This window comes from Neltuma alba, unplaced genomic scaffold, assembly GCF_004799145.2.
Source record: "Neltuma alba isolate B1F8T4 unplaced genomic scaffold, ASM479914v2 tig00011430_pilon, whole genome shotgun sequence".
NCBI lineage: Eukaryota > Viridiplantae > Streptophyta > Magnoliopsida > Fabales > Fabaceae > Neltuma > Neltuma alba.
In genome coordinates, this window is record NW_021636113.1 from 147,633 (window position 1) to 162,165 (window position 14,533).

Consider the following 14,533-nt stretch of genomic DNA (forward strand, 5'->3'; position numbering starts at 1 on the left):
AGAAAAACCACTGTTATACGTGTATATCAATATCAACTCACATTTTGCCCTGGATGTAGGTTGTTTTTAACTATGTAACTGAACTTAAAAACAGTAAATTAAGTATGGTAGTACTACTATGAACCTACAAAAATTTGATATTTTGATTGGATCTTGGGCACTTGTGCTTGATGAATTTGAGGACAAATGCGTACTAATTAAGTATGATAATTTTAATAAGGGAATATATGATTTGTCTAAATTACAGATCATCTTAATTGTTTTAATTTCTGTATAGATTTGATCTGAATAATTTATATGCTTTCATTTTCAATCTGTTGGCTTCTAGCAAAACATCATGTGAACCAGCTATTACCAGAACTGTATATTTGATGTTTACATTGACTTGGTCCACGTTTGTTTTCCTTTTAACTAGCAACTCAATGACACTCGGTGCAAAGTACAAACGCAAATTTTTTTACTACCGCTAAAAAAAGTTCATTATTAAAATATTACATTAAAAACTATTTTACACAAGTATTTATATCAACAAAAAACTATTTTTTTTTAAAAAATAAATCATCCAAAGCAAAAAAAAAACGAACTCTTTAAATTTTAAGCCTATTAAAAAGTAATATCACCCTATATTGTTTTTTTTTTAAAAAAAGCATATAATCTCTTTTTTTTTTGTGTTGGGATCTGATCTCAATGGTCAAAAAAATATAAATCTTGTATATATAATAATCTAATTAAAAAGTGCCCATCAAAAGAGAGGAAGAAGACTACAGGGATAGATCATAACGTTTGAGGATCCTGTTCACACTATTTTTTTTTTTTGGAATAATTGATACTGCTCACAACATTGTAAGCTTTGAAGTCATCAAATAACATTATTTAATGTTTCTAGTTGTCATACTGCTCATTGGATCTGCCTTCTTCTTTAATAATCTTTTCAAACTTTATCTTATCATGAAACTGAGGCCCAAGTCATGACACTACCGGGGTATCGGAACATTTTAAAAAAAAAAAACTTAGAAAAAATACAGAACTTTGCTTACATACTTATTTCGGAATTTGTAAAATTATTTATGAAAAGCTAATTTAAATATCCAGAACGAAATTAATTATCCACAATGATTTTTGATCAACCCATCTCCATTGTAAGACCAAACAAAAACAGAAAGGAGGGCCCACAATTTTATAATAGGATCATCATATTTTGAAAGATTGTCAAATTTCTTCCAATTATTTATTCGCACAAGACTGAAAATTGAACAGACCAATAGTGAAAATTAAAATTAAGGATGCGTTCTTTGGGTGAGTACAAGATACAATTTTCTGATGAGACATCCATCGCACACCCATTTATTTTTTTTATTTTTTAAAAAGCTGAGGTTGCAAAGAATGAATTTTTTTTTTTTTTTGCTAGTATGTTCAAAGCACTAAAGGTAACATTAGTTGTATTTTTTAAAATTATAAAATCATAAATGGCATTGAATGCACAACTTAGCTATCAAGCTTTCATGCAACTAAGGCCATTACTGACAGCCCCGAAAAGGAGGCTTATTCTTGTTAAACTTAAACCATACGGCAAGAAAGATTTATAATCGGCATTTGGCAATAATTTTGCTGTTACTTTCTTCCACTACCTGTTCATATTCCAGAACAGTTACATTCCCTTCCCTTGGTTCACTATATATAGGCTCTCTACTCTATCCCTTAACAGCCACTATCCTACAATGTTATGATCGGAAAGAATAAAAGGGTAATCAGAATTTGGTTATAATCTACAACAAAAGACAGGTCGTCTCTGACATCTTACGAGGGTCCTCCGCCAACCAGGATGCTTCCTGTGTTTTCTCGAGTCCTCGGACCTGCCAGGCCACAAGAGATGGCCAGTTTTAGGCTCATGCCTCACCAGCGATGTCAATGGTTTCTGAATGTATTGTATCCGACCCTTAGTCAAATTCCCAACATAATCCTCAGCCCAGACCGGAAAAATGTGCCACCTACAGTGACCAGTTCCAATTTTACGTTTTCACCTGTATATACATATAGTATGATGTCTATGTTGGAAGCACGGTTACAAAAATGACATAATAACTGAAGTACAAATCATCTGAAACCCTAAAGATGCCATCTTCAATATAGATATTGCATGGCTGGCTTGCTGGGGTTCTAGGCTTGCAAGAACTAGGCCTAGCAGAAAATCTCCAACTGCATCGGTACATTTTTGGTGAGATTCCGCACTTCTTTCCATCTAGTTACTGATCCATCTTCTTTTTCGTGCTGGTCGCTCTTGTTTGACTTCTGAATCCACGAGATTTTCACTTTTGGCAGAAGGCAATGGTTCACTCTCCAGCTTTTTTATAGTCAGAGCCTCTTTCTCACTCGGCATTGGAAGCTTGAACCGCTCACTGCGTTTCTTCAACTTCTCAACTGTATCAATGTGCCGATCCCCTGATCCCTTCGGATCAGCATCTTTACTGTCCATATCCATGTAATCCTTTCCTTCAGCAGATGCGTTGTGTTGGTTATCAACAGCATCAACCGTTTTGGCAGATTCACCCAAGGGTTTGCCAGATCCAGAAGAAGCACCATTGTTATCTTTATCAATGTCTTTGAACTTCATGGAAGATGATGGCTTGCCAGTCACACCGAAATCCCTTTCCTTATGACTTGTCCAGCGTTCCAATTTAGATCTTCCTCTACGAGATTCTTGTTGTTCATCATCTGAAGAAATGACTTCACGGTGTTTTCTTGACAGATGATGCCCTGACATTTCTTGCTCAGTACGTCCTCCTTCATTGGAGACTCTTGAGCTCTTCACAAACAGGAAAATATATATAGCAACACTAATGATGATGATGATGATATTATAGAATCCCAAAATCAAGAAGAGATTGCAAGCAGCAGAAATGAATCAAACATAGAAGCAATTGACAATCACTTTGAGGTGAAGAAAATAGCAAGCTAAATTCAGTAAAAAGAAGAATTTCAAAGTCCCATACAAAGAGTAATCAAAATCAATAAATCATGTCAAATAAGAAATAGTAACTCATTCATCCATGTGTTTTGCCAAGTCTATATCAAAATTCTGATTATTTGACATCATTACTCCATAATTTCAGATATTCACGCGTCGGGAAATACAAGTTCCATAAACAACTTCGGAAGTCAGTGTCAGGTCCATTTGCAGAATCATGAAGGGAAGAAGATATTTTAAAGGAGACTGAAGTTATAACTGACCAGTCCTGAGAAACTCAAGCAAATCAGAACATTTGTTCCAATTACTTTGCAGAGTAACCGAGCTTATGATAACGATGAACAAAAATCCCAAGCATTACGCATAATAGACATTTGCTAGAATTTACTGATCCCAGACGCATTTACCAGCCAGCTAACTAGCATATTTGTTCTTAGTGGTGAGCCCTTCAACGTGGAATGCTGAGGTCCTAGTTCAAATGCTAGTATAAAAAGACGCAGAAAACACCAACCAGCTAGCCACCTGGCGTTAGTTTAGGTGGCAAGGGTGAGGTAGGTCGCAGGTAAGGATCAAGGGTTCAAGCCCACCTAATGCAACCCAATGCAAAAAGAAAAAGAAGAAAAAAGGACAGCTTAAGCAAGTCCCCTCTTCAAAGCTGACAATGAAAATTGGTAAAATAATGCTAATCATGTCACGAAGTAGGGCCAATATAATTCATGCAAATGCAAAACTAGCTTTTCCTTATCATGCCTGCCTTGCCATATAAACATTTGGAGTTCAACTGAAAACTTAATTTGGAAAAAACATGCCACATCCTTTAAAATTTTAGAGCCACGCATCAAATTTTTAACTTTCAATAATGTCAGACCATCAGGATCTTCCGCATGGAGCATAAAGACACAGCAAATCCAAGAAAAAGAGAACTTTACGTTCCAGAGAGATTCACATTTTTACAGATAAGCAATATACCTTCTTGTTGGTCTGACCACTTTGATCTTCCTGATTCCTCTTGGACAGACTATTATGATCACCGACATCAGATTCTTTGCTTCTCCTTGTGCCCTCTTTATGCCTTTTCTCATGAACTCTTTGGTTATCTGAAACATTAGCAGCACGATCACCACGACTACTTGACCTTTCCTGCCTAGATCGCCTTTCCTCACTACCATAGTGATTTCCGCGGGCATAAGAATCCTCACGCCCCTTATGATGAGGACTTTCATCCCGAATTCGATCCCTTCTTTTCACTTGTTCACCAGGTCGTGTTGCATCTCTAGATTGGTACTCTTTCGCAGAAGCTCTGTGCTCATCATGAGCCCTAACATGGCCAACCCATGATTTTTCTTCAGCACCCCGTCCACTTCTTACAGAACTCCTTCCCTCTTCTCTTTCATGCTTCGATGGATGTTCTTCATGGGACTGTTTTGCCCTATGCCACTCCTCCTTATCTCTCAGCCTATCAGACCTCTCCTTCAGTAGTAATCCATCATCCTTCTGCCTGGAGGCATAATGATCTTCTAAGTTGTCTCTACTTCTTTGTGGATCATTTCTCTTCCGTGGATCCAACACTACATCTCTCTCTCTCCTACGCCTGCTGGCACTCTCCCTGTAGCCATGCAAAATATCTTCTTTATCAATATGCTCCCTCCTAAGATACTCCTCATCCTTCCTCCTCTTGCTATGGTAATCTTCCATAGTGTCATACCTACTCTTCAAGCCATCATCTTTTTCCCAGTATCCTGAGTCTCTTAGCCCTATATCCTTATCATAGGGAACCCTATAACTACCATTATCCAACTGTTTTCTTGAATAGAGGCTATCATCTCTGTCACTTCTCTCATTCTCCCGAACTTTAACCCTATCCCTCTTCCTTGGTTCATCATTTCTGCCTCTTCTGCCATAGGGATCATCATCTCTACGGGCCCAAGAAATGTCAGAGCTGTCCCTATCTTTTTGCCTACCAAATCCATCAGTCTTCATGTGCAATTGATGAGCTGAGTTAGGATGCCACTCCTTATAAGGGTATGATTCCTCTCGGCCTTTAGGCAATAGGCGATCTCTTTCAGGTTCTTGCCTTCCTTCATTCTCTCTTCTATGGAGATCGTGTTCATTTTCATCAAAATGCCTTCTATTTGCACCCAGACGTGATGACTGTGCGTCCTGAACCACTTCCTCCTCATAACCATCCAGCCGCTTCTGATAGCCCCTGCTCCTTACTGAACTTGCTTTGCTGTTATCACTACTTCTTGCTGCTTTCGAGTTCTCCCAATCATCAACTTCATCAAGTAGAGGTTCCTCATCTTGAGGTGTTAACTTCTGTCTCTTCCCATCACTGCTCTTAAAGGTAGCTCTCGTGTCTACTGCATTGGGATCCATTTCCTCCTTTTCCATTTTGGAACTTTCACCAGCTGTCCCAGGCTCATCAACATCAGCATCCTCATCCCCAACACTAGACTCTCTTGCATTGTTAGTGATCGGAGATGACAAGTGTGAATTGTCTCTCCTTTCCATGCTTCCATCTGAATCTTCTTTTTTATTGTCATTAATTTCTTGACTAGGAGATATACGAGAATTTGCCCTTCCTTGCATATGCCTCTGCCTGTAAATAGAAAAACTCAGATGGTAAATATGTGTGGATGAAGAATGCTAGTTTTGAACATCAACCTTAACAAGAGATACCAGAACATGCAAGGAAAATAACAAAGATGTCTCAGCAAAAGAAAGGTTTAGGGAACCTATCTTATGATCTTACAATTGAAAGGGCATTGCTTTCACAAAGAAAAAAATCTCCTACATCTACATGTGGGTCTATCCCGTTCCTTCTTAAACTCTATGATCCTAGATATATTTTTCATCATGCTCTAGGTCATGCTCACACTCTTCCACGCACAAACTGAACATAATTTTGATGAAATGAAAATTTCATACTAAGAAATGTCCATGTAACCTATTTTTGTCAATGAGCATGTTGCCTCAACAATCAAGAAAATCTCTTAATCACTGCAGACTTTCAGCACAAACTAACAAGTTAATTGCTTTCTTTTTTTTGGTTTGGGTAGCAAACCATCTAGTATCCAATACTATTAACTAATCTATATTCAAGCCAGGTCAGATCACAATTGGGTGGAGGATCTCCCAACATGGTTTTTTTTCTCACCCAATTGCAGTGTTGTGCCTTAGGATTAACTTTTGCAATATGGTTCAAAATGCAATCATACGCATTGACAGTGCAAGATTCAGTAGGCAAACATTCAGTACTTCTTCATACCTTTCCTCATCAGAGGAGACAAAATTGCTGCCACTGGGTCTAGAGGTTTGGCCTCTAGTACCAGTGTAGTTGACTGGTTCTTCCTGAGAGGAAGGCAAAGTTTCACCTCCATCAGGCACATCAGCAGGTGGGGACTTCGTGCCTGTCATTCTTTTTCCAACCAGATCTCTGTTTCTACTATTATAATCTTGTGGAAATCCATCAACATACTCACGCTCCGTATTTGGAGCCTCATCAACATCATCCTCTTCAAAATCAGTTCTCTGGGGCTCTCCTCCCTCAAACTGATCTTGCAGGGCATTCCCTGCAGAGGAATCATCATCGGCAGAATCCTGCAAAACAATCTGTGCACACAAATACTTTTAGTGATGGGCACATGGAAGATATGCAACATAAAGATAATTATCCACTTGCATCATACGGAGAACCATCAATTACCTCAATGATTGCATCTGAATCACGGATTCGTGGGGGTCGAGTGTCAATAGAAGGAAGCCGTTCACCATAGCCACCTTCCACCTGTATAGCTCTCCCAGTTGGCTGCGGGAAAATAAATTAACATAAAAGATCCAGAGACTAAATCGGAAATGAAAGGGAAATAAATCTTCATTTTGGCATTAGAGGGAGATAGATCGAAACAAAAATATTTAATTCTATATTGATCAGCTACATGCAGGCTAGGGGGAAATTATTAGGCCCCAAAAAGTTGCAAATATCTGGCCGTCACGTGAGAGAATTTCAACAAAGGTATATTTCTTTCTCAGATAAAACCCATGCAAAAGCAAAATAAATGTCAGAAGAAAACATACAAGTGGTGGCCTCACACGCCCAGAACCTTTTCCAACATCACTATGCCCAAAATCTGATTTTACAGAATTTGTACTTTCCACCCCCACATCATGTATACCAGCAGCTGCTGCTAATTCAGGAGGTAAATCTGGGTCATACTCCTGCAATGGCATTGAATCACTGAATTAGGTGTTTCTGAAAAAATAAATTTAAAGAAAAAAAGGGCAGCACACAGTGTGGCCACTTACCTGCTCCATTCGGCCACTTTCATATACACGGATTTTGCTTTGCATTGTAGACTCCAGGCGTAGTTGTTCCTAGAAAGTCAAATGTTAAAAGGAGGCAAAAGGTTTCAGCCTGCTCTTCTCACTAAACTTTTGGAGAATGGGAACATAAAATATTTTACCAGCTGCTTGCAGTAATCTTTCCAGGTCTCCTCATTCAAACCAAAGTTGAAAAAGTCTGATGTGTCAACACCAGGATATTTCCAAGGTTTTTCCTCAAAACTATCGATATCAACATCAAATATGGTCCTGAAAGTTACAGGCAGGGCTAGATAAGCACTCATCAAGAATAACTGAAATTTAGTTTTACTCAAACAGAAAGAATATGGTAGAAATATTAAATGCAGAGATCAAAATATTAAAGCATCATGCATATTAAAAGAGATTTAGCCTTGGTTTAAAATCCCAACAAAAGAACTTAAAGATGCAAGGAATACTGACTTCACACAATAGATATTTCTCAGAAAATGAGTCCATCAAAGTGCAAGCGCACAGGCAATAATGAGGAAGAAGAAGAAGGAGAAGAGCAGTGATTAAAATCAAAGAAAGATGTGAAGATCCACCAGACAAATCCAATGTAAACTAATGCAGAACAGCACATGGAAAGGGGAGATAGAGGAAAAAGAGGAAGGAAGGAAAGAGACAATTAAAATGACAATGTAATTGAAATCATCTTAACCCACAATGCCACAAGGCCATCAATAGCAAAGCCCATCGAAAGAAAATTAAACAAATAAAAAGAAAAAATAATAAACAAATAAGCATGAGAAAATAAATAAATCTAAAACATCTCTAAAGTCTAAATATTCCAAGTAATCTAGAATTTCGTACTCCTAAAGTAAGTCTTCTACAATTTCATCTCCCTAAATACTGTCTTCCTATTCTCCATCACAAACATAAAGCTCACCAACTCACCATATCAGCCTTCTATGCCAATGGTTAGAATGATTTAATAGTCAAACATACACGTTCATAAAAACTAAAAGTCAAGGCAAAAAGACAATGATGCGATTCCAATGACCACTTAAGTGATTCCAATATAAATTTGATTGATTGCAGTGCCACACCACCTGAAAAATGCCTTTAAGGTAGGAAAATCATTGGGCAAAATTGCATAAAAGATGGTCCATTCATGCATGTATAGACAAAACAATACTAAGAAAAGTAAAATTTACTTGTGGGAGGGAAGAGTAAATTCCAGTCCACCACCAAAGCCCCGCCCTCCTGCACTGTTGCCCCAAACAGGTAATCCAGGACCCGCATGAAAACCTTTTTGTAAAGCAGCAGCGCCTTTTATTCCAGGAGGTCTCCAGTCCCCTCTCCCACGACCAGCCATAGGAACCACGTTAGCAGGTGGACGGATCTGACCAGCAGATACTCCTGGAATAGTAGATGCTCCAGGTATTGGCGCTGCACCAGGCCTGACATACTGCATTACAATAGAAAACACATTAATAGATGATTTTGATATTGTTCTGCATTCAAGTATCAGGAATTATATACAAAGCTCGGAGGAAATAACTTTCAAAAGGTACTTGGTGACAGAATGATTAAAATGCCTGAGGAAAGAAGCATGACTAAATTTTTCCCCTCTGAAAGAATATGATTGAAATTAAATAATTACAAAGTCCCACTACTTTAGGTGGATGGCCAACACTTCCAGAGAGCCCAGTTAGAGAGGGAATAGATCTTTTTCAGGAAATTAACCTTTTCATTTCACTCAGGTATACTAAGAGGTCATCAAGAAGGTACAAACTCCATAAAAGGAAGAAAAGGAACTAAAGTAATTTGATGATTAAGAATAGTATTATCTTCAAGAGATCAAACCCGTCATGGAAGAAAAACACCATAGAACAAATGAAAACATCCAATCAATGATCCTCTGATAAAATCACTAATATGAAGACAAAGTTGTAACCAATAACCCAATAAGATATATGCCTATAAAAAGTAGCAATGCTTCCTTAAACATCACGGACATGAGCTCTAGGGAATATTTGGTTAAGCACAAGATACGAGAAACATTTGCACATCAGATCATCCATTCAAAGGCCCGTATTTTCCCAAGCATTATAACTCATTATAGTAACATCAATGATAAAAAAGAGTATTCTAATTCTTCTTTTTCTCATCCTTCTTTCACCGTGTGGGACATGAAGTAGGTGTGAAATTTACAAGTGGCTCCAAACAGAACTTCCCTTAGCAACCCTAGAGCCTGTCACAATTTATTAATTCAACACAATCCTGCATTTTAAGCAATCCCATGCTTAATTTATATAGCTTTCCAGTTTTGACAAGTAAGGATAGATAGAAAACATCAGATAGGTATCGTTCCTGATTCCCGTAAAGTAAAAATTACGACACCCTCATGAAAGAAAATTAAGCCAGTAAAATTGCGTCACACCCCCATGGAAAAGAGCGAAAATACCATAAGTTGACTATAATCCCTAAGAACAAAGAATGTTATTTGGTTTAGTATTTAGTAGGGTAACCTGCAAACAACAAACCTTGGGAATAGTTGCAGCTTTATGCATCCATCCAAGAACAGTTAATTCCAGGTCTCAAGAGATGTCGGATGCAAGTGAATAATGAAGAGGGGGTCAAATTCAACTAATTATAGCATTTAAGCATTCAAAATGCAATTGAAGAATCACCCAAGAAATAACCATGTTATCATGGCTAAGTAGTAAATTCCCTCCCTTTGGAAGCAACTTTGATGTGTGTGTGCACACGCGCAAGAAGTCACACTATTCATACATCATAAACAGGCTATAGTACAACACAATATCAATACTTTGCACTGTTTGTCTGATCCTTAAACCCAAGTCTCAGCTAGGCAACTGATGTAGACATTTAACCAGAGTGGGTAAACCAAGAGGAGTCACCCTGTTCATTAGTTGTGAATGATGTAGCTCCCTACATTTATGTTTTACATTGATATATTGATTCTTCTCCACGTGACTCCCTACATTTTTTATGTTTTACATTGATATATGGATTCTTTTCCACGTCCGTAAAGAGAATGATAGTCAACTTTCCACGTGTGTAAGCCTCAATAGTTAATTTGGCATCACAAGGAACATCAGAGAATCTTTGCATCATGTAAAAGATGGCCATTTAAGCTTGCATCAGGCATTCTCATCTTATTGAGAAGCCCTGAAAAAGTTGAACCCATTGCCTTCGACAATTTTATTACATCCAGATCGATTTTGTATCAGCTGCTTTTTGCCAGACATTCAGCTTTTCAAGTTTTTTTCTCAACAAACGCGTATCAAAGAAACATAATGTTGGCCACGTTTAAATCATAAAATTTTATTTCAATAACAAAAGAAGCAACATATCACATTGGACAATAGAAGTCTAGATAGTTGCAATCTAATTCTTTCTATAGTACAAGAGGGGGAAACGAGAAGCCCCAAATACAAGTAGTTGCCTTTCAAGCAACACGAGGCACTGACCTTGAACTGCGAATGAAATGGATGATATCCATGACTGCTATAACCAACTTTTGGCGCCACTGTCACGCCCCCACTTGCTTTGGCAGAGTCGCCCATATCCTTCCTCTCACCATCAGCGGGTTGAGCTGAGTTCTCGCCCCACTCTTGCACCTCCGCTGCCTGACTTGGGTCGCCATCTGTCACGATAACCAGCTCGCTATCTTCATCGTCGTCATCGCCGTCGCCCACCATTCCACCTCTGTCCATGTCCATATGATTGTTGTCATTTAACACTATCTGCAAATCATCCTCACTGTCACTATCCCAATCATCGCCCTCGCCTCTGTCGCCGTTCTCATCAAACCTTCCCACAGCTTCGCCGCCTGCTGCAGCAACTACACCATCGACATAGCCGCCAGCACCACTTGATAACCCAGGAATAATTGGCTCGGAACCCACCTCTTCAATTCCATCACCATCGTCCTCGATATCAAATTTTACATCCTTCTCCGTCAAATCGTCACCTTTCGCAGGAATTTCGTCGCGCACATCACCAATGCCAGATTCCTTATCACGGTTTGCATCCTGTAGAGCCCTATCACCCAATTCTGCACCTCCACGTTCAATAACCCCAGCCCCCTCAGCTGATTCCCCTTCCTTCCCAGGTCTACGGCCATCAATCTCATCGCGCCCGATCAAACCGGTCGTAGAATTGGAAGCACCAGCAACAGCAGATTCTTCGACAAGCTTCTCCTGTTTTGGAGCTACGATTTGATCGGACGGCTGGTAGGGAACAGCTGAATTAGAGTAAGAAGTTGCGGGGAGGATCTCTTCCTGATGGGTCTGGAGATTGAGATCGATCGAGCGGCTGGAAGTTGGGGGCGCAGAGAAAGACTGAGGGACGGTGGAAGATGGTGAACCAAAAGGTCGGAGGACGTCAGTATATAAATCTCCGAACTCGTCGTCATCTTCCATGGAAGAAGGGTTCTTGGGGAGAAGAGAGAGATGTGTTGGAACAAGAAAGTGTGAGATGAAACACAGCAATGAAGGGAGAAGCGCCTTGAGGAGGCAGGAGGGTTTTGAGGTTTGGCAAGTGCGCAACAGCTTTGTTGTTATTCTTCAGATTTACCATTCCAAAGCAAAGTACAAACGGAAATCAACCGCGGCCCAAACGCTGGATTGAAAATTCTTCCATTAATACCTTTGTTTTTAACTTACTTTTTTTTTTTTATAAAAAAACCAAAATAATCATCAGCGAGGAAAATGAAAAATAAACGAGAATTCATGGCCAAAAAGGGGGGCATAATTTTTTTGTGGGCTGGAGTTTTCTGCGTATTTTTTATTGTACAGAATGATTTTTAAAAGTAGCTAAATATTGCTAGGGCAAATTTTTGTTTTCTAAAAACTCTGTTGACCTGTAAAAGTGGAATCCAAATTAAAAACTAGTTTGATATTCAATTTATTCTTAAATATAATATAATAATCTATTTGTTATATTTATTTATTTTTTCTCAAGCTAATCCTTATAATAGTTGTAAATATTAAAGATTTCATCAAATAATAGTTCTAACAAATACATGATTAGTAATGATATTTTAAGAAAGACAACACCTATTTATCACAAATAACTAATTTAAATAATTTTCTTAATTTATTTAAATTAATCAATTAGTTTTTATATTAGTGGTCAAAGATAGTATTATGAATTAAAAGAAAATACAATACTCCTTCTTGTCCATAATATAAGCCATTTCTAAAAGAATAGTTTGATCCAAAATATAAGTTCCTTGGAGAGTAATTAATACTCCTCCGGTCCTAATTATAAGACCCAATTGACTTATTTGAGGAGATTAAGGAAGTAAGTTAAGTTGGTTATTTATGATAAATAAGTGTTGTCATTCCTAAAATATCCTTGCTAATTAAGTATATTGGCTAAAACTATCATTATTAGAAGAATTATCTTGGAAAAAAATGCATAAATATAAGAGACAAAATGGATTGGGGTCTTATAATTAGGACCAAATAAAAAGTCAAATGGGGTCTTATAATAAGGACCGGAGGAGTACTTATTGATTAATTTTGTTTTTGTAATTATTAATACTTAAATATAACTCTTTATATTTTTCTCTCTCCTTCACAATCTCGTTTAATATGTGTAAAGTTAGAAAAAAATTCAATTTATGACAGATAAGTTAACTACCATTTTTTTTTAATACCAATAAATTAGTTAAGATGACTTATATTATGAACCGCAAAAAATAATCCATTTGATAGCGCAAAATCTGAGCCTAAGAAATGGAACTGGGGATTTTGCTAGCTTGGTTAATTCTTCGTGGAATTGGAGATGACACTGAAGAAGTACAAATCAAAAGTTGTTAGTTTTAAAAACTAATTGACATTTTAGAAAATGCAAGGTGGGCGCCATAACACAAAACAAGTCACACATTAAAGTGAAAAATAGGATAAACATTACAGGGGAAAAGATCATGAGGGAAAATTTTGATTTTTGGATTAAAACATAAATATACCTATAACACATCATGCTATGCACACTTGACATCATAAAATTTTATAAGGTGCAGAAATATACACAAATATTCTAAAATGATGTAAAAATATCATGACTATTAAACTAATCAACATTGGCCATTTAACAAACACGTCAACAACAAAAAGTTGTAAAAAGAGGCATGAATGTTTTAAAATATTGCAAATTTGTCATGACTGGAAATGAGATAGCATTAACTATTTAGCAAACACTCCTAATACACATTGTGCAATCTCTTCACTCACAGTAGCCCTATAGCCCTATTCGCTACTACAAGTCTTCTGTAAAACATGATAGTTGCCCCTTTTAAAGAGTATTTGGATAGAAACAAGATCATGATTTTAAAAGTGTTTTTATAATGTACGAAGTATATATGTAGAAAAATTTGTCCCTATTGATAGAAAAGTGCTTTTGAAAGTACTTTTTTCACTAATTGAAACATCCGGTGTGAATTAAAAGTGTCATTGTTATGAATTAGCCTTGTGCCGGAGCGAAGCAAACATGTTATGCAATGTGTGTGACGACTGTTTGCTGGACAATTAACACTGGTTGACTAAGCTACATGCATCCATTTATTTCCTCTTTAAAGTTTTATATTTAGGAGTGGAAACACATTCCCTAAATTTTAGATAGGATAAAGCTAGATGTGATGCCCGCATCTTTTTCAAATAAATATTGCTGTTATTTAAAACGAGTCATATTTGTATTTTATCTTTTACATCGTAATATGAATTATGAAGAGTGAAAATATTTTCTCTCAAATTTTTCTTTCGTCTTCTCTTCATTTTCTTTCCTTCATTTTTATCCGCTTTATCCAAACGAGGCATTAGTGACGGAGGGCATAAAGAGTGGGCAAAATATCTGGTTGACTTTGATATCCAATATTTACTAATTAAGTCGAGATCAGAACAAACTTGATAATTATGTATTGTTTTGCATATAATTAAGTTAACAAGTAAGTTTAAACTATTAAATAAAATTAAAATATTTAATTCTTAAAGACTTTCATGACAATAATATGGTTATTGTGTTACTTATAGTGTATCGAGGGAAACAGTCTCATAATATCAATTGATGTTCTTGAAAAATTAAAAGGAATAATTAATCCACAGTTCTTTATAGTTTCAACTAATTTTGAATCAGCTTCTTATAGTTTTTTTTCTTTTTATCAGGTCCTTATACTTTCACCTATTTTTAATTAGGTCCTTGTATTTATTTATTTTTATCAAGTCCTTAGAAGTT

The 14,533-nt window shown here is 37.1% G+C and overlaps 1 protein-coding gene across 1 annotated transcript; it reads right to left on the reverse strand.

The window, feature by feature from the left end:
- Positions 1 to 1,548: 1,548 nt before the first annotated feature.
- On the reverse strand, positions 1,549 to 11,813 carry LOC114713529 (FIP1[V]-like protein). The gene is made up of 9 exons (XM_028898203.1): positions 10,765 to 11,813; positions 8,482 to 8,735; positions 7,429 to 7,555; positions 7,271 to 7,339; positions 7,043 to 7,183; positions 6,672 to 6,773; positions 6,234 to 6,577; positions 3,935 to 5,564; positions 1,549 to 2,803 (listed from the first exon to the last, which is right to left on the reverse strand). Exons 1-9 carry the CDS (start codon positions 11,716 to 11,718, stop codon positions 2,240 to 2,242), a joined length of 4,185 nt encoding a protein of 1,394 aa, XP_028754036.1. The 5' UTR covers positions 11,719 to 11,813; the 3' UTR covers positions 1,549 to 2,239.
- Between the last annotated feature and the right edge of the window lie 2,720 nt (positions 11,814 to 14,533).